The following is a 20760-nucleotide window of genomic DNA, read 5'->3' on the forward strand; positions in this document are numbered from 1 at the left end:
TTATTGTTATATCATGGTTCATTGTAATTAAATAGAAGACTGTACAAATTACACTTGCTTTGTTTTACAGGTTTCTGCATGTTTGTTTTGAGTTTAGTGAAGAAACATTATCGTCTCCAGTTTTACATGGTGTGTATTAACCACTTTCCTGTGGTCACTCACGTTGTTACGGAAACCATTAGCAACTGTAATGTCCTGTCCTTACCTTCATAAAATAGCTAGGAAGACAGGGAAAAAACATGCTTCAACTCACAATTAATGTGAATTCAATACCATTGGTCTGTTCAGGATCTCTTCACCTTGTTGGCTTATTATTATATCACACCATATGGTCTCTCAGTGAATAGAAGCTATAACTTGTGAGGACCCATGTATATAAAATCCTTTCGATGACAGGCAGCTAAGAAAGATTCCTGGTGGAAGTGGTGAGTGCTTATCTCACAGATCAGAAGCCAAATTTATTCACAACAGCATGGGAAATGGTTCTTGTGACTCAAGTGTTATTTTGTAGAGGCCCCGCTATAGTACCTTGAAGGGAACATATTTCAAGCCCTTCATGGAAGATTTATTCTGTGCCACTTCATAGCGGTTCTGGTAGTGTCTTCTGCTGTGCCTGAATAGATTATCAGTCTGTTAAAACAAACTGCTTTTGTCTTCAGTATTTGGCCACCTGATTAAAAAGCAGAGTAGGTAATCAAGAACATGAACCTCTTTCTTCTTGGTATCTAATAATATAAAAGATAAAAACTAATGGTGTACGCTGAGTAATCAGTCATTGCATTTCAAAAAAATGTAGATTTTTATATAGGAATGATTAGAAGCAACAGTAATATAGTACAGCTCCTCTTTCAAGAACTCGAGTAGTTGGTGGATAACATAACCTTAAAGATTTCATCAAGTCTGAGGACTGCAACTAGGTCCTCTGTTTCAATAGCACTTTAAGTAGCGTTTTACCACTGAGGATCCCTAATTATTAACTAGCTGAGCTGAGCACTGTGTAAGCATGTTTTTTTTTAAAAAAAAAAAAAAAAAAAAAAAAAGGTCTTTTACTCAAAAGAATTTATACTGCTTGTTGGGAAAACTTGCTTATCTGGGAGAGGCAGCTTTTCTAGGAGAGATGGTCTGTGTCTTCTAATGTGCAAAGTACACATCTTCAAATTGGCACAAGGTAAATACATTAACTCCCTCCCCACCCCTTTTTTCCTCTCCTGAAAGAGGAAGACGGAAAGAACATCTGGTGTCAAGTCATATGACTCGGTGCCTGTCTATAAAGCATTATGGTGTGACTATATGAGTTTCAGCAGAAGAGAGGGAGCCAGGTATCCTCTGCCGGTGGGGACAGAAGAGAGGAGAGTAGGAGAGAGGAGGAGAGTAGCCGTTTGTTTTTAATTGATGTTCCAATACCGCTGTATCAACAATAGAAATTTTGCTGCAGAAATGCTTTAATTAACTGGCAGACAATGTGTTTCAGAAACCTTTAGGCAGTCCTGGCACCTCCTTTCGGCCTTCTCAAGTTTTCTTAACTGGAAGTAGATGCTGGCTGCCATAGGAAAACCAACAGGATATGAAAATTAAAAAACAGCGCGTTCTGAGTGTTAAATAGCCCAGACATTCAGGGTGCTTAACTTCAGTGTTTATTGGAACCAGTTCTTGATATAAAAGTTCATGGAAAATAAAGTCTAATGTAGAAGCTCTACTGGTAAACTGGAGATCACGTTACTGCATACTGCTGCTACAGAGTAAACACCAAGTACATACATTAATATAGGTGAAACTGATGGTTTAAATGACCATGCGCACAGAAATTCACATTTTCATTTCTGCTAGTCTGAACCTTAGAAATTTCATGTTTCGTTAAAGGGCTGGTATTCTGTCACGAGATTGCCGTATCGTTGTAGCATGACTCTTTCATGAGTTCTTCACTGCCATTGTAATGTTACAGTTCTAACTTGTCTATTATATGTGTATACAGAATATCACATTGCCTACCATTTCTTTGTTTCTTTCATGTTGAAGGTATGTCTTACTAAATCAGATTTTAAAATGCATGTTGAAAAAGTTCTAGGTGAAGGTAAATGATGGGAGAAACCTTTTGAAGTTTGCCAGTATCTTGTTTCGGAAAGTCAGCTAACTGGTGATAGACTGTTTGCACACATCCCTTGCATTATCACTAGAACTGGTCTTTCCTGTGAGCTCCAAAGTAGCTCCTTTCTCTGACATACCAGTATTTATCAAGGTGTACTGATCTGTGTTTTCACTAACTGTTGTGTTGTTGCATTGTTAACAGTTCGCATGGACTCATGTCACTTTGCTGATCACTGTAACTCAATCTCATCTTGTCATCCAAAATCTGTTTGAAGGCATGATCTGGTAAGGGGACAGTAATAAACTGATTTATAATTCTATTGCATTGAAAGGTTGGTGCTTGTACACAGTGGATCTGGTTAGTGAATAATCATGAAAACGGTTAAATCGGCACAAATCAAAGGAGCGTTCGTGTTGAGGGGAGCGAGAGGAATTGGGAGCAAGGAGGTGAAGGGTATGGGGCAGGATGCAGAAACCTCTTAAACTCGATTGGCAGCCAGAAGCATGGTAGTACGGAACACCTACTTAATTCACTCGCAAGGAATAGGATTAGTTGCATGCTCAGTGAAATATTTTCCCTAATATTTTGCTTAGCTGAAGTATGAATGAAGGTATTTCCTGAGTTTCAAAAGAGCTGAATATCCAGCAGTTCTTGTGAACTGTTTGAGAGCTTCAGGTTGCTCAGTGCTCTGTCACTTAGGCTATTTCATTTGGACTCCCAAAGTGGGGCTTTAGGAGTCTGGCTTGAGGGCTTCCTTCTGGAAGGCTTGAAGGAAATTGAATCCTCACGGAGAGAGATTTTGAAAAAACAAAAAAAAACCCTGGAGATTTTGCCTGATAACTTTAGAAATATTCTTAGCTAATTTTAGCAAGCAAAGTGTCATATATTACTAGTCCTATACCACTTGTCTTGTTTGTGTGGAGCTTAGCTGAAATAATAGCAAAGACTATCCTTTCTTGCTATATAGTGGTAGTCTCTTGAGTCAAGACTTGTATTTTAGAAAAGGAGAATTCTTGTTGTGGGTTTCCCTTAATTTCATATGTTCAAATCAATTCAAACCACTTAAAATACTTGACGAGTTTAAATGTTGGATGGTGTTTGGTCACCTTAATGCCCACATCCAGCTATATATTAAACTCTGATGATGCAGTTAAAACTTCATTATTTCAAAACAGTTAAAACTTCATTATTTCAAAACAAAGACAGGGTATTATTTCCTCACCCCCTGCTTGAATAGAAAGAGTGTAAATTATCAACTGAGAAACTTAGTACAAGTACATGGAGGATCATTTGTGTTCTTCGAAGTACACATGTGATGTATTTATAACTGTGGAGATTACTGCAGAAAAGACGTGCTCACAGTTAGAAAGACAAATCAGAGCCTTTGACAAGGTTCAAGGTTTCTTGTATAAACACTGCTTTTAAAATAGCAATCTCATTGATGTGCCAAAACGTGAACCTAGTTTCCTTGCTACCTTACTACTTTTTATTTTCATTTCAGCTACTATTGCACTAAGCAATTCTGCAAATTGTCACAAAATTTGACTTAGCTTATTCATACATCTCAGCTTTGAAAAGGGAAAAGAGAAGAAGTTGACAGGCTTGGATAACGAATTCAGATGCTGTCCACGTACAGAGATCATCAGCTTGCATTTAGAAAGCTAACACAGGCTGCCTCAAACTACTAACTTAATGTAAAAGGAAAGGGGAAAAAAAAGACTTTTTTGTTTAGGCATTATTAGACATTATTGTAAGGAATTTGCTTGCTTTGATGTTACTAATAACATTAACATGTATTTATTTCTGTTGATTTTTTTTTGTTACAGTAGTACTAGTGTTCAATTCTGATAGAAAAAGTCAGCCCGTTCATGTTTAAGTTCATTTGCCAAAATCAGATATTTTAACTTGCATTAATGTGGATCTCTACCAGGCTTGACTGGCTGAACGTTAAAAGCGGTAGAGCCAAATATGTTGCATGTGGGGGAAAAAAACAGTTGAACGTAGCATGAAACATATATATGTATTTTTAATAAGAAAGAAATATCTCCTGAACAAAAATGCTGTTTCAATTGTAAGTTATTCTGTCCTGTGTGTAAACTCTCTCTCTTTTTCTATAGGTTTCTGGTTCCAATTTCAAGTGTTATCTGCAATGATATTACTGCTTACATTTTTGGATTCTTCTTTGGCAGAACTCCATTAATTAAGGTATTTACTTAGTACATCCTCACTGCCAGTTTTTACAGTTTACACTATTTGCTTTATTTGTTCAAAAATATATCTATGGAATAAATACTTTCAACTGTACTGCATGTTACGCATTGTTAAAAACCAAATAGTTTCTCCTGATTCTGAAGATCCATAAGTGGAAACTGGGGTTAATGTGAGTGTAGTATTAACATCACAGTATAATGAAGTTGCAGCATACTTCATCTTCATCTCTAATAAGGCACTTCCTTTTTTGGATTTCCTATGCATGTGAAACTGCATACTTAACTTTTTTTTTTTTTTTTTAACAGAAAGTGTTATTTGAAATAAGCCATTATGTCATATATATGTGCTCTGCATATAGTCTCAGTTACGTAGCACTGAGAAGGGCTCAAGCATAATTGTTCTAATTCTGATAGTTGTTATTTTCATGATGCAATGCTAACTTTTGGGAAATAGATTGATTCCAGTTTTATGCTGCTCCTAAATAAATAAATAAATAAATTGCCTGCTATGTTGAGTTCTCTCAGTCTACGGTTGTTTGTTGTATTTGTGTGTTTGCCAGTCTGTATTTAGGAAGTTAGCATCTCCCGAGGACCATCCCCAGCAGTATTTCTCTTAACAAACACGTGACTTCTGTCGCTACCTACACGTACTCCAGCTAGCAGAGGTCTCTAGCAGAGCCGTAGTCGTGCCACGCGGTTTTGCAAGTCAGGGTCAGCCATGGCGAGGGGTGGGCAGCAACCCCCAGCTGCAGCAGCACAACTGGAATGGGGCGCTCTCATCCCTTCACCTACCCCCTTGGCACAGATCAAACTCTAGAGCTTTCCTGACTAACTTGGGATGGATCCTAGCCAGTCTCCTCTATTTATGGTTATAGTCAGTGGCTTCAGGTGGTGGCATTCAGTATTTCACAGATATCTTTGAAAACCCAAGTAGGAGATTAATTTTGGCAAATGAGATCCAGGAAAAAAAGAAGTTTAAAAAAAAAGAAAAGAAAAGAAGTTAATTGATGCAGTTAATGTTATCTGTTTTTGCTTAGTTGTCTCCCAAAAAGACCTGGGAAGGATTCATTGGAGGCTTCTTTTCTACAGTTGTATTTGGATTTATTGTAAGTAACCACAGGATTTTCTTTTTAGTTTCAGTCTTCAACTTTCTGTTTTCAGTTGGGATAAAACTACTGGCAAGTTTGCCCATCTCAAACTTCTGAAAGCGTAAGGGTTAGCTTTATTAGCTAGAGAAGTCCACTGATTCATGACCAGCTGGAAATGCTAAGCAAGACTTACAGCTCACTTGAACATGTCATATTGACCATTACTGCTAGAGGCTATTTTATCTAATAGCTGCTTCCCTATCTTTTAATTGCATCTGTTGATAGCCTTACTCATGCTTTGTAAAATAGCATTTTTGTGTTACTTACTTCATAATGTGAATTCTTCTGACAGACTATCCACAGGTTTAGACAGGTAGTTTAAACTGATGATATGCATAAACAAAAATAACAGCATAAAGTTACTGTCCTTAAATGTAGTTTATCACTGAGGTCAGTAGAATTTATAAGTTCCAAACTTCGTAGAAGTGGTACACTTTGGTTCAAGTTTTAATTGAGAAATAAGCCATAAAAAAACAACGAGTCATTGGTGGTGGCTAATATTTTGGGGTGTTTTTTTTTTTTTAATTTATAATGCAGAAACAAGAAGTAGATATGAATGCGAGAGCTATGAAAAGAAAAACAAGTTAGGAATTCACCAATAAGTGTATTCAATGTCCATGCTTGCCTGCTTTATTGAGGCATTCTCTAACTTAAGGAGGGCTGATTTTTATCCATTGTGGGTGTCTCTGTTACTAACGAGATTTTTCATTAGCCTTGGCTTGATGTGACAAAGCCATCCATTACAGCATGATTCTGACTTTAACAACAAATGTGTATTTCAGCAGTTCTTCTTTTGCTTTTCAGTTTTCCTATTTCTTGGCTCAGTATCAGTACTTTGTTTGCCCAGTGGAATATAATAGTGAAACAAACAGATTTGTGACAGAGTGTGAACCTTCAGAGCTCTTCCAGATAAAGAAGTACTCTGTGCCACCTCTGCTTCAGGCTGTGTTGGGATGGGTAAGGAAAAAATAAGGCTTTAGTTTAAAATTGAAACTGTATTTCCCAGCTGTAATGTTTTTCTAAACATTTTTCAGAAAGGTACACAAACACTGGTAAGGCTTGAAGGTAAAGACCTAATCAGTTCTGTGAACCTGTCTGTGGCGCGCACTGGAAGGTTGGTCACCCGAGCAGAACTGAAATGCATTGTTGAAGTTACCTGAGGAAACTTTCTGTTGCAAATGGATGATTTTGTTAACAGTATCGCGTGTCATTTAATCATTTTAAAGTCAAAAGTATTCTGAAGAGCAGCCAATATATCTTGCGGCAAATTCAGTAAAAGTTTGTTCAGGCACAAATTAGTCGGCTGTTAGACCTTCACTCTTATTTGCAGCTAGCGTGCAACTACTGTTAAGATTGGACTTACTTCTTTGTCAAACAGCATCTTGTGTATTAATGCCATTACTTCTATGTTGACTGAAAAAAAATTATTTGGTAATAATTCCGTATAATTGAGTCATCTACCCTTCTCCTTACACCCAGTCGGCAAATTTTTTCAAGTGAGTTGTATCTTTACCTGTCAGGAAGTAGGTCATCAATGACATTACTATATAAAGCAGCGCTTTCTGAGTCACAGACTCTAGAGGCACTTGGACAGGAAGAGGATGTCTAATAGCAATAAAACAGTCTGTCATAGGCTTTCCTGTAAGGCAAAGAGGAGACGGCGGGGATCAACACAGAACTCACTTGCTAGCAATGTTTATTCTGTGTCACTCTCCTGTCCTGTTCATTGGCTCAGCACAGAGAATGCTTAGACAACAGCAACCGAGGCGGCAGCATTACCTGTGTTTCGGTTTATGTAATATTTAATGGGAAAAGTGCATATGGTTGCAATAACAAGCCACAAATTATTTTGGATGAGAGTTGTAGCAGTCATTTACAAAAACTAAAGACTAAAAGGAATGAACAGCTCAGCTGCTTGATATTAAAAGCAAGGCTACATCTAAAAGGAACTCTTATTTTCATACTGAGTGAGCATATCAATGCTTCGAGGACTGAGGTTGCAGGACTGCTGATTTAGTTGCAAACTTAAAAGATTTTTGCGCACAAAATCATCATGTGAACGGAGCAAGGAGGAACATGTTACTTTGTCCAGCTATACTGTGCACTTCAGCAAAGGCCAGGGGGAAGGGAATGTAACCCAGCTCTGTGATAGTCTAGTAGAAAGTCAGTGAACTGTTTAAGAAAAATAAAAATAAAAAAAAAGTAGTTTCACATGTGCTACTGCCTCAGTTTTGCGAAACCTGAACAAGCCCTCTGAGGAGAGAATTAGTATTACCACTCATAAAAAGTGAATTGAAATTGACTTATTTCTGCAATGGCCTTTTTTCTGTTATTCGGCTGCTGCTGTTCTCTCTCAGAAATATAGCCAGATATAATGTCTGGGAGACCTCTTTGCTTGCCTCTTTGCTTGGTGAGATGTCAAGTGTTGTGTTTCCCAACAAAATAAGCTTCCTAACATTGCAAGTCAAAAAGTTTTCTGTTTGACCAAGTTGAACAGGTAGCCCAAAACAAACTTGTCTTGAAATAGCTGCACAGAGTATTTACAAAGATAACTGGTATTGGCTGTGATGCAGGTTGGGAACACGAGATTCAGGAATTTTCAGCTAGAGATCATATTTATCAGGAATCATGAGGTGTGCTCTGTGCTCAGCAATGAGGCCAGCACAGCAGTCCCTCAAAGGCAGAAGTTTGTGCCCTTGCCTTAGGAATGCTCAAAGATAACTTGCAAGAAATATCTTGTTTCTAATCGCTGTCGGGAAGGAAGACTGGTACCTGTTGGCAATGAGTTCTTTCCTATCTTTAAGAAGTTGCACAGATCAAAGCAAACTTGAGGTCTGTAAAGAAGATGAGGGGAACAGTATATGTTTAAATGCTAAACCCAAAAGTATTAACGGAGGTAAACCTTTTATCTCCCACTATTACAATATTTACGCACAGGTGACAGTATGGCAGACTCATGCTAAATTCCTATCTGTCTCTTGAGTGCACTTGAAATGAGTAACTCTGATAGTGAATTGAATGAAGGGGAACAGTTTCCTTAGCACATTAGGCCACTTAAGCCTCAGACATATCTGGGAAATTGTACAAAGTTCCTTTCGCTACAGGAAATGAAAGAAGCTGGAAAAGCAGAACTGGGGAAGGCTTACAGAGTCCCATTGTATGTTATAAAGTAGAGAGGATATATTTTTTGATTAACTAATGGCTTGTCTGCAGAATAAAACATTTCTCAGAATGTTTAACTGTTCTAGCAACCCTGAAGGCTTCATCCTGTTCACATAAATGGACGCTTTCAGCAGTGTTCTCCAATATATCTCTACTCTTCCTTTCTTTTTAAGAAAGACTTTCTCTTTTAAGGGGAGACTTCCTCTTTCCTGATACAAAGAAAGAAAGCAAAGTCAGATGCTTTATGGACATTGTTGCTCTGTAACAGCACAGTTCTGAACTATTTAAGCTATAAATGTCTACAGTCACTGAACCTATTGAAATGCTTTGCTTACTATTTTTCTTGTAGGAATCGGTGAATATGTACCCATTTCAGATGCACAGCATTGCATTGGCAACATTTGCCTCTTTAATTGGGCCATTTGGAGGTTTCTTTGCAAGTGGATTTAAAAGAGCTTTCAAAATCAAGGTGTGTAATCGCTCCTGTAAGCTGGTTTTGTTTTGGTTGTCCTCTTTGAATTATTTAGGGTTTTGTCATTATTGATTGTAGTGATATTGCCTAGTCTTTCTAGTAAGATGAGAAGATGGTTGAGCTGTTTGAGTAGCAGTGCTTTGTTTTATTGGATTATGTGTATGTGTTATTCTTAAAACTCTGTAATCAGCATGTGACTTCAGTGTTGGCAACTTTTAATAGTGTTTTATTTTCATATTTTGGTTGATACAGTTTACTCTTCCAAGTCATGTTTCAAAAGTGGCTTAGACGAACAGTATGTGATAGTACACAATTTTTTTACATGAATGGTGATCTGTAGATCCTGGCAGTCACTCACTGCAGTTTACCCCTCAAATTTTGGCTGTCTGAGTGCCTTTTATCAATGTGTGTCATATGCAGATGTTGACATGTAAAGTTCACCAAGGCATGAGATGTTTGGCTGCCTTTGCCAGTACAGTGCGTCCTTGTAGCAAGAGTGTGTATTGGCAAAAGATGTGATGTGCTAACCTCTGTTTATTGCAAGGTGTGCGCTGTCGCTTGTGTGGTGGCAGTATTGTCCCTGGCTGGCATTAAGTAGCAGCAGGAGTATGGGAAGAGGGCAGCCCCAAATTTTCTCCCGACCTCCTTTATTTCTTGGTAGGACTGCTGTAATTTTTATCCTGTTGCTTATTGTTGTTGTTGTTCCCAGTGCTCACCAGTTCCGGCATGTGCTTTGCAGGGAAGCATATAAACATCATTTTGTGCTGCACTTCCTTACATGTGCTTATACTTTATTCCTTATACTACACTTACACGCTGTACTGATGCAGCTCCATGCAGCTTGCCCGGCACTTTGCTAGCTGCAGCCTTGTGCACTGCCGCGCCTGCGTGCCAGAGCAGCAGAGAAACGTTTGTGTAAAGAAGGGCTTTTGGAGGGAGAAGGGTGCTGCCAAAAAGCAGCATTCATTCTTAAAATGAAATGCACAGAAGTTGATTTTATCGCCTCTGGGCCCTAAGCCTATGATTACAGTACTCAGTTGGGAGGACAGGGATGTTGTGGAATTGGCACTAAAGGCAGCTCACAAGCACAGAGAGTCGGCCACTGCGTGGACGCTGGAGGGCTGGAATGGGTGTCACGAGTGCAGGGCTTGTTGTCAGCAAGTTAAACTATCTGTTCACGTGACTAAAGTCAGGATTTTACTGAGAGAGTACACAACTGAGCAGGGATGAAGGAAAGGCTAGGTAATGCTAGTTTTATTGATCAAGTTGCTTTACAGACGATCTTGGGTAACACAAATGTAATCTTGAGCCTTGTTTGCATCAGAATATTTTTGAAGTGACTTTTTTTTTCCACTGTGGACTTCTGTTAAATATATTTATATTGCATGCATGCATCATGCTTTTGAGTTATGGTTACCGTGTTCAGTGAAAAAAACTGGCAGGTAAATAGGCAAAAGACAGTGTTAAACAGCAGGAAGAATTCTCAGGTTACCACGTCTCTTGCAAGTATATATTCCCTGGAATAACTGCTTCAGCAGCAACCACTAAGAGGACAAAGCAATAAAAGTATTAAAGAGGAGAGCCTGATCCTGCATAGGCAAGAAACTAGAGCAACACCTTAAGATACAAAATAGAATGATTTATGTGCAGACACACAAGTGTATTAGGTACTGGCAAGTCTGCACTCGGATCTACCGCTGCCTTCTGGTGTGACTTGGACAAGCTGCTTCACTCTTTACTCTTTTCTTCTCACCCTTTGTCTCATCTTTGCAGCTCAAAACTTTTCAGCAAAGAGGCTCTTGCTAACTTTCGGCTCAGCACAGTGAAGCCATAGCTTAACTGAGGCCTTAATGTGCTGCTGCAAAGTGACACTTCATTAATGCATTTCATTTGAATCACTTACCGTGAGTTTTTTTTCTGTCCTTCACCCCCAAAAGGATTTTGCAGACACGATCCCTGGGCACGGCGGGATAATGGATCGCTTTGACTGTCAGTACTTGATGGCCACTTTTGTTCATGTGTATATCACCAGTTTCATAAGGTATGGGCTGCTTAAAATCTGAACTACTTAAACTTTTATAGGAGCTGTTTCAGACTTTTTGTACATGTCCTGTTCTGTACTGTTGACATAGCGGAGGTGGTTTCTAAAATCTGATTTACATAATGGCTTCAAATGCAGAAGTATCGAGAAAATGTCTGTCACTTCTGAGGATTTGTATGAGGTTAAAACTATGCCTTAATGTTTCTGTCACTGGGGTTAACAGTAACCTGCTCCCCCTGAATATCAGTAAGTTTTGTGTAGCAGCCTTTTGGGAGCTTTACTGGGATTTACTGGTTGGGGAGGGGGGGCTATGAGGATATCGGGTTTCGGGAGGAGGGTTGTTTGTTTGAAGCATCTGCTTCTTTGCAGGCCATACCTGTGTGGGTCCTGGAGATGCTGTAGTTTGTGAGGCGGACTGCTGCTTTCCATAGGTGTCAGTATTTTTCAGAGTCTTGACTTGAAACTTCCTGTTTAAGATTAAAATATGATGGTTAAAGAGAGGAGACAACTTGTTAAAAATATTGCCTGTCTTCCCTGAACCACACCAACTTCCAAAAAGAAATCATTGGCATGATAGTCCTATTAGAACTGGTCATTTTAGTTCCTTGGGGTGGGGGGTATTTCAGGTAAGGGGCTGTAGGTATCAGAATTCATAAATGACCTTAGTTTTTATAAATGCCTGGGGTAAATAATTATTAGCTACTGAACTGGCTACAGATTTTTTTGCCTCATATTCAGCCTAACTTAGAAGCATACGCTTATATATATAATGACTAACTGAAAATGAGGCTGATGATAAATTTGTTATTTAGAAAACTCTGGCTAAATTGTTGGGTTTCTTATCTGACCCGGCCAACTTTCCATTTATTCTGGCAGTACACAGCTTATCCTGCAACAAATATTAAAAAAATTTTTTTTATGAATAATGTGATTTCAGTGACGAAGAATGAATCAGTGACTCTTACATCTGTCATAAACCTTCTGATATCTCCACGAGGCATTACATATGAGACATGCTTTTCTGGTTTTGTTCAGATTCAGCTAAGGAGAATGTTTTCCCAGTGGTGTTTGCTAAATACCTCATGCATCCTGAGGAGATCATTAGACTAGGAAAATCTCTCTTTTGGGGTCCCCAAAAAAGGGAAGACAATGTTTATGCAGCAAGGGAAAAATTGAAAGCTGTCTAAAAGTTTCTTTAGAACTGTTATTGATTCAAAAAAAAAAAAAAAAGTATGTATTTTTTTTTTATTGACAGGGGTCCAAATCCCAGCAAATTATTGAAGCAACTGCTGATACTTCAGCCAGAGCAACAATTAAATGTATATAAAACTCTAAAATCTCATCTAGTTGAAAAAGGGATCCTGCAGCCGTCTCTGAGAGGCTAGTTGGTCAAAATGGAGGACTGTAAGACAAAAAAAAAAAAAAAAAAAACAAACGACGTTTAAGAGAAGTCTGTGGAAAAGCACTGCAAACGTGCGCAGAGCTTACACCTGAAGGAAGAGTAGTTTGTGGCGTGGAAGAGGTGGATGTTTATTTCCTGAAATTAATGTGAACGCTGTGACTTCCTATAAGGGCACACAAGATCTGTTACTCCTAAAATAGTCAAAATGCTTGCAGAATAACAGTACATTTTCCTTGTATTTTATTTCCTGAAATTGATGGCATCAGTCGTCCTTCAGCACCCAGCCTGACAGGCTTCATATTTTTAAAAAAAAAAAAAAATCATTTTAAATTGTCCTTAGTTAGAACTGCTAGGATGGGGAAACAGTGAGACCATACTGACACTGAAATATTCATAGAGCAAATTCTAAGGAAATTTCCTCAATTCAGCTTTTGTTTTTAATGAGTTCTTTATTGGATGTCTTTAGCAATACTTTTTTGGTCTAAAATGGCTACCGAAGTATAATCAGATGAGGCAGGCGATGGCTATTTTGTCTAGCCTGGTGCTGAACTTATTTGCCAGAAAATAATTGTTTGCCTGGTCAAAGCAGGTACTTAGAGCTAGGCAAAGGCTGACTTCTAATATTTACTAATTTACTATGTAGGTTGAATTTAGCTCAGTTTTTAATTAAATAGTTTTCTTATGAAACTATTTCATGCTTTCAAAAGAGAAGTGTCTTTACAGTTGAGCTACTTGAGCTGTGGAGCTGCTACTTTCTGGTTAATGTTATGGATTATAAACAAGTGTGTACATCCAGGAGTAGCAATTACCTGACAAAATGGGATTCGCCAGCCCAGTAACAGATTCGGAAGAACTTGGCTTAGGTGCTTGGTTTCCGTGGGATGGTCAATATCTGAAGGCATCAATTCAAGCCTTATTCCTTGTGCCTCTTCCCTAACGTGTAGAACTGGGGTATTTTTAAAAGCACTTTGAGGTCCTAGGTAAAAAGTGAAGTTTAAGTGCTATTTTATTAATGTGTTTATTCACTGAAGGCAGAAACTTTTATGGGATTAATGTGCATTGTGCAAGACAGGATGCATGATTCTTTGCTGTGTTACCATTTATTAAGGAATTTAAGGATCCTCAAGCAAGCCTGGGCAACAATATGGGAGCCTGAATGACGAATTTCTATAGGAAGCAGCTATTCTGTAGACTTAGTGGAGCCTATGAGAGGAAAGTTGATGTTCTGTAGTTCTCATTCTTAGCTGCTTTCTAACTTTTTGTCATTGTGTGACATATCTTAATGCTAATTAAAATATTGATTTTTTTTTTTTGAGATGATGAAAATTACTCTTTTACAAAAAAAAACACAAATGCCAGAATTTTATTTTGGTAGGCTGTATCTTGATACAATTTAATTTCTCCAACCTGCTGTAAGTTTTTTCTTGCAATGAACATACCGATGCCACGTATGAGCGTGTGGGAAAGGGGTGGGGGTGGGGGTGTGTGTATATATATAAAAAAAAAAAAATTAATAGCTATGTATGTATGTTAAAGGTGAAAAATCTTAAATGGTTGATGCTAACTTAAGGGGGGAAAAACATGGAGAAAAATCACAGGGGCAGGTGATAAGCTGTGTCTGTCTAACTCGGCCTGGTTTTGTTTACACATGATTAGGCTCAGAGACCACTGTACATTCTGTTTTGCACTTAGGCTACGGTACTGTGTGTACAGCTTGTATATAGAAAAGCAGTCCTATGCCTTGTTATGAAAGGGAAATCCAGTTCTAAATAACTTCTGCTGATGTCAGATATCTGACAGAATTAAAATAATTTAGTACTTCCTACAGGCTCCTTGGAGATTGCAGTACTGTATTGAAGGAACACTGAAACATGTCAGCTTTAAAACGCGTTGTTAGCCACTTGGCCTTCAGTGGCTGTTTGACTGACTTGTTAATCGGAGGGGACTCAGTTTTGGCTCTTGCACTCAAAGGGCAGCATAGCCTGAGGTTGAAAGGTAGCTCAGCCAGGAGGCGTATCACATGGAGTGATGCTCTAAAAACGGAGGAGAGGGAAACAGGAGTGCATACATCAAGAGAGGGGGACCAAACAAGCGTACATGGATGATAAACATTTAGATAAGGCTTTGGTTACATATGGGACTTCAGTAGGTGCTTTAAAAAAACAAAAACAAAAAAACCACAACCTTATCGGAGCTGGGTGTGTCTTCAGCCTGTGTGTAAAAATTATATATAATATACATAGAAAGATAATTATTACTTCTGAAACTTGAAGTTTTTAGTGTAATTTTATAGCATGTATAATAAGGAGGTTAAAATATATTTTAGCATTTAATACAACAGAGCATTTGAAATTAATTGCTATATATTTGCACAGTAAAAGGTGAAAAGGAAAGGTTCTGCTCGTCAAAGATAAAAATTAAGAAAGGATCACTTTTAAAGCCATTAATCTTTTTCTTGAAAGAGTAATAGCTTTCTGCTGGGTTTGGCCACGGTGTAAAGCTCAGCGGGGTTCAGTCACTGTGAAGTGACACTTTTTCTTGCTTACTATGAATTTACCCCAGTCGTTACTTCTGTTTTTTTCAAGTATACAACATGACCAACAGGAAAGTTTAACTTTTACACTAGTGATTCTTTTCACTTGCACTTTTATTGAAAGTTGCTGTAATTGCCCATTGAGCAAAATATGTATATTGTGTAAATATTGTAAGTGATATTAGTATATAATGTCTGTTTTAGTTTGATTGTTTCAATCTTTCATTGAAGCAGGCATTGTGAAAATAAAGCTGGGAGAGAAAATCCTTCTTTTTTTTTGTTTATTTGTATTTATTTCCTATAGTGTGCACCATGGGCGGAGATTTCTTAACAAAAAAATCTGTGATTCCTTCAAGTTACATTCTTTATACTTAAAGCAACTATTAACTTCCTATGTTTTTCCCCCCCATCAGTCCTGATATTGTCACGTAAGCTATCCCAGACTGTTGCTACTAGTAACTTGTACGATGCCTCATCTCCAAAGACTTAAAAATTTGTCATCTTTTCAGTAGGATGATCATTTTAATGCACTTTATTTTTTTTTCAGACTGAATTGCACACAATGTACCATCATGCATGGCTACTGCACTTAGTTGTAGCTGACAGACTTGAAAAGCAATGAGTTATTACTGTCTACGCTTATTTTTCTGTATAGGAAAAATTGCTGCCTATGGTCTCTACAGGACACTAGTGAGCAGCTGGAAGTGGCTGCTGTAGGCAGCAAGGCGCGCATAAGAGCACCTTGCACCCTCGTTCTCGCTCTCCTCAGCTTCCCCTTCGTTCGCAGTCAGTATAGCGAGGTGACTCGCTGCTTCTGAAAAGAAGAAACAGAAGTGCTCCTTTCACTGAGCAGGAAAGCTGCAGTCACGGGGACGCTTTCTTGGGAGGTCCAGTCAGTCCTCCCCCACTTTCTGTGCTGCCTCTGCCTGGCTGAGCATGGCACGCCAGCTGCAGGCAGCCACGTGTTGTTCCTGCTGCTATCCCAGCTATCTGGGGAGAGGGGAGACAGCAGCAAAACTGAGATTAAAGCTCCCATACAGGGAGGACTTGGCGACTGCTTCCCCCCCGGCTGCACAAAGTTCTGCTTCTGGAAATGCCAGTAATCAGTCAGTTTTGCTGGTGGCAGGAGGTACAAAACTTTCTTGTTCTGAATCCAACTTCCCATTCCTTATTCCTTGCACTGCTGGCACGTTCCTGTAAGTACTTGCTGCGTGCGGGCACGATGGGGGCGACAGCTTGCAGCTGTATCGCTCCTGTTTCCCTGTTCCTTCCCTCTGCGGTCTCGGCTCCAAGGCACTTCAACTCCTGCAACCTCACCGTAAGTCCATGAGCTCCTTCTCTTTGGGGGGGGGAGGGGGAGGATGCCCTTCCTCAGGGATGTTTCCTGGGCAGTGTCAGAGATGCTGCTGGGCATCTCCTCTGGCATTAGGAAGCTAACGGTGGGACGTAAAAGGAGCTTTCCTGTGGCCTGCAGCCACTTCCTCGTTCTTTTCTGGGAGAAAGGGGAAGTCAGTGATGCATTTTTCTCCTGCTACACAGATAATGCTTTGGACTATTATTTGCACCGAAGCAAGAAATTTTCATTTTCAATAGACCAAAAGCTGTGAAGTAAGTATGCACGTGCACATGGCAAAGCTGACGGCGCTCATAAAGGTCAAGCTGGTCAGCACAGTTTTTGGCAAAAAGGAACTGAAATAATTTCCCTTGCTGGAATAAGGATGTGACTGCTTTCCCCAAAGCAGCCAGCAGCACGTTGTTCTGCTCCTTGTGGGCCTGGCTGGCTGAATGGACACTTGAAGTTGTGCTACTTAGAAGCAGAGCCTTTCATCTGCCTCAAGAGACACGAGTTTAGCGATAAACTGGCCTGACAGTGGAAGTAATCCTTCTTTGTGCATTTGTCACAGATGGAGTTAGTGAATCTTCCCCCCCCCCCGCCCCTTTTTAAAGTTGACCTCAGCTGTTCTACGTAGCATTTAAGTCTTACTGTGCAGAGTCCCTTGGCCCAGATTTTTTTTACTAGAACCAGCACATAGCTACGGTATATACATTCCTCCTTTTTGCAGATGAGTTCTTCATTAAAAAAAAAATGGAAATTCAGTTTCATGGTTTAGCAACTTCAAACTGCATAGATTTCCCTTTAAGGTAGATGTCGTCTTCTGTCAGACAGTAAATTCCAGCAACGGGCTGTAATTCAAATGCTGCCCACACACGTACGGCTGGATACTACAGCTAATATTATGATTTGTTCATTGCTTGTATCACAGCCTGATTGCTGAATATCAACGCTCGTTATGCAAATGACAGTGACGCATTCTGATCTCTGAAGGACCAGGTGAGAAAGACTGATATTATTAGAATTGAATTCAGATTTTGGCATGCACAGATGTATCCTTCACAAGCAAGTATGAAACGTCAACATATTCTCATAGAGCGATGATATAGCTGTAAAACATTAGCTCCGTTTAGTTGCCACCGATTCTCTTCTGTGTAATATGGATATTCTGAAAGTCATCTGAAATGAAATCCTAAGCATGGCTTGTTTTTAAGCCTTTCTGTTGGCAGCGCTTTCCCATGCAGCTGTTAGCACCGAGCCACAGCAAAAGTGCTGTAAATTGCTGGCCTGCTCTCGTGCCGCTTGGCTGGGGGGGGGGGGGGGTCTTAACTTAAACGTGCCACCAGTGCTTTTGCAGAGGTGCTGCACTAATGGCAAACGAGCAAATGAAGCGGCCAGCTCCTCGCAGCACCAAGCTGCCTCGAGCTTTAGGTTAAGCCCCCGTATGGGTCTTATAACAGGAGGAGAGGTTTCCACTTCTGCTGCAAGGTCCCTGCTCTTTGATCACAGGAAACTCAATACTTGCACTATCTGGCAAGAATGGCACACACCTCTAAAGAAAACATAGTGAGCGCTCCAATTGCCTAACGCTGGCTTGCATCAACTACCCAAGTATGGTTAATCACTGGGGTTTTTTTGTGTGCGTACTTCAAGGGTGTGTGTAGATTTGCATACTTTAACCTTGTTTCTAGTTTCAGACACTATCAGATCAGACACAGGTGGTGGCCTGACACACTGAGACATAAATCTCTTCACAGATGCAGAACTGCACTATAGCCTGCTCCACGAAAACACCTTTCACAGATGGCAGACCTTAACTTCTCAAGGAAACTCTAGAACTAGAGGCCAGGTTCTGTTTTACTGCCAGCAGCTAAGATGCAGGCAAGCTTCTGGACAGCCAACTTGTTTTTGTTTTGAAGAAGAAAATCAATTAAAAAAAAATCCTGTTTGCATTAAATCACTTTGCTTAATTGTGGGTACCCTTTTCTGGATACAGCCACCTTGAGTTACTCTTATCCCCCCCCCCCCAACCACCCAACTAAAGTTGCTTTGCTACCATGTTGCACCCTACCTGAATTACACCTGAACCAAAAAGACAAGTGTTGCACCAGAAAATTGGAGGGTGAGAAACTGTGCGTCCCTCTGCCTCTATTACAGAACCCCTGCATCAACATGGGTTTGCCTCAACAGTTGACCATCTGTGCTGGATTACTGGAAAAGTTGGAACTTTCCTCTGCAAGTCTTCCTAATCTATTCAACCTGGTAAGTGAACAGAATCTAAACCTGTCTTTTAGTCAAGATGAGTTAAAAAATGTATTTTTTTTCCTCCACCTCAGAACTGTTGCACCTGGGGAGCTCTTAGCATGCACAGAATAAATTGATTATCCTGTACTGGAGGGTGGGGAAAGGATTTTCTTGAACACAGCCTGAGAGAAGTACTCTAAGAGGCAAAAAAAAAAAAAATAATAATAATAATAAAAGGGGCAGAAATGGGAGGAGGAACTTGCTCTTCCAGAGCAAGTCCGTGTTGGGACACTGGGACACAGAAGAGCACCTGAATGCTGAGTTCATGAAGCGCATGGGTGGCAACACAAAGTAAAGAGCAAGCAGGCTCATTTGCCACAGCCCAGGCGCTGTGCTGTGGCTCCTTAGTGCGCAGTGCGGGTGGCGCAGGGAGGCTCCTGGACAGCTCTGCGGCACAGGAGATGGGGCAGCTCCGGGCAAAGGGCACTGCAGGGATGCCTGGTGCCATGTGCACAGGCAGCAGCTCTTCACCAGCTGGTGGCACAAGCAATGAGGAGGAGGCAGATTCACAATGAAAGGAGAGGTCCAGCAGACAGCAAACCTACAGGACTCCTTGCCAAAGGGTCTTGTAGCTATGTGATATTTACATGGTTCTGAGGAAAGGCTGGACAACACTGAGGTTTATTAAGTGGACAAAACCCATGTGTGGCCTAGGATGAGCTGAAAATCACTGGAGGCTAGGGGAATAGTCAGAGTATATATTCGCTCTGGCTTATGGTTTTGCAGACACCTGCTTGTGGTCAGTGTTGGGCATGTGGCACTCAGGTGAATTCTTGGTCTAATGGGTTCAGCCATTTTTATGCTTGACCCTCCTGCTCTGTCTTTCCGTTGGTCCTCCCTTTTTACGCTCAGCTTGTAAGGGTCAAACTGCCATAGCAGTGTTAGTTTAAATAACCAGCGGGTGTCACCTGAAAGCAATTTTGCTGTTTGAACCCAACTGCAAAGTTTGTGGTCAGCACCGTGTCTGCAATGCACGGGCATGTCCCCCTCTGAATTGTCTTTTTAAACAAAGCAGCCCATGTAATCCAAAGAAACAGATTTTGCTTTTCCCACAAACAAATTATGAAGTGTCTGCGTGGAGGCAGCAGGACCCAAATTCCCTTTCAAGCTCCGTACCAAGCAGGCCGCAGTGCCACTAGAGGTCCCCCGCTGTTTGCAGCAGGCACTGGCGGCTCCTGCGCTCGCTCGGGAGGGCGGCTCAGCTCCAAACCTCACCAGCGTAGCTAGCAGTAACACCCCCAGCTCTGCAGCTCTCACTGCCCTCCGTCTCCCAAGGCAAGAGGCTTAAATCAGGAAAATACTTGAAGCCACGTGCATTCGCTAGGGGCTTGCGGGGATCAGGGGTGCTTGATGTGTTTGTTTGCAGACTGGATGGTGAAGGACAGCGTGATTATTAAACGTGCAAATGATGCAAGGACGGGGGGGGGGGGTGAGAAAAACCTGACAAAATGGTTACGGTGATAGGGACAGTTCACCAAGGACAAGGAGCCACACGAAAGCAGGCAGTGGCTGCAGGGGAATCGTTAGTTATGTAATAATTGCATTTCCTGCTCTTTTGTGTGGGATAACAGGAACACAAGCTAACCACAGGTAGTCCATGTCGTGGTATGGTTTTGTTCTCGTTGTTTTTGATCATACTGCAGGCACCCATAGCAGGATGCCGGCTTTGTAGGCGCAGGAGTGGAACATGCAGGACGCACAAAACAGTCTTCCTCCTCAGCGTAAGGGCTCATCTGGAGCGGCCGATCCACGTTCAAGCACGGCGCCACAAGAAAAACGCAGGCCAACCTGACAGCCGCCTTGCGGAAGTGGCATGATCAGAGGGGGCTTTAAATATGCAGCCTAGAAGGGATGCCTGGGTCACCCCAACAAGTTAATCCGGGAAGAGAAGACTGAAAGGGGAGACGAGACAAATTTGTAAAAGATGGCTGCAAAGAGGAAGGTAGCAGGTGGGTCACGGTAGCTGAGAAGGGATGTGATTAGATAGGACAAGACTGCCATCTCAGCTAAAATAGTAATGCGGTCACAGTTGAAAAAAGCCCTGGTGAAACTAGAACCTGAAAGCAGCT

At 40.7% G+C, this 20760-nt stretch overlaps 1 protein-coding gene and 2 long non-coding RNA genes across 9 annotated transcripts in view; 2 read left to right on the forward strand and 1 right to left on the reverse strand.

Annotated features, from left to right (window-relative positions):
- The window catches only part of CDS1 (CDP-diacylglycerol synthase 1), a 385867-nt gene extending 370547 nt beyond the window's left edge, over positions 1-15320 (forward strand). For 6 of the 7 annotated variants that reach the window (XM_068941516.1, XM_068941514.1, XM_068941517.1 and 3 more), the window contains 8 exons: positions 71-129; positions 2288-2370; positions 4204-4291; positions 5334-5402; positions 6249-6401; positions 8956-9075; positions 11016-11119; positions 12375-15320. In XM_068941516.1, the coding sequence (XP_068797617.1) occupies positions 71-129; positions 2288-2370; positions 4204-4291; positions 5334-5402; positions 6249-6401; positions 8956-9075; positions 11016-11119; positions 12375-12504 (806 nt within the window). In that variant the 3' untranslated portion in view covers positions 12505-15320. Of the gene's footprint in view, positions 1-70; positions 130-2287; positions 2371-4203; positions 4292-5333; positions 5403-6248; positions 6402-8955; positions 9076-9622; positions 9736-11015; positions 11121-12374 lie in introns of those variants that run through there. The other variant, XR_011140811.1, reaches the window with a different exon arrangement.
- The window catches only part of LOC138067131 (uncharacterized), a 41503-nt gene that overhangs the window by 1786 nt on the left and 18957 nt on the right, over positions 1-20760 (reverse strand). The window contains exon 4 of the long non-coding RNA XR_011140812.1: positions 11496-11586. This is a non-coding gene — a long non-coding RNA (uncharacterized lncRNA). The remainder of the gene's footprint in view (positions 1-11495; positions 11587-20760) is intronic.
- Positions 16237-18227, forward strand: LOC138067132 (uncharacterized). Its single transcript, XR_011140813.1, has 3 exons — positions 16237-16372; positions 17319-17386; positions 18145-18227. It is a non-coding gene; the product is annotated as an uncharacterized lncRNA (long non-coding RNA).

This window comes from Struthio camelus, chromosome 4, assembly GCF_040807025.1.
Source record: "Struthio camelus isolate bStrCam1 chromosome 4, bStrCam1.hap1, whole genome shotgun sequence".
NCBI lineage: Eukaryota > Metazoa > Chordata > Aves > Struthioniformes > Struthionidae > Struthio > Struthio camelus.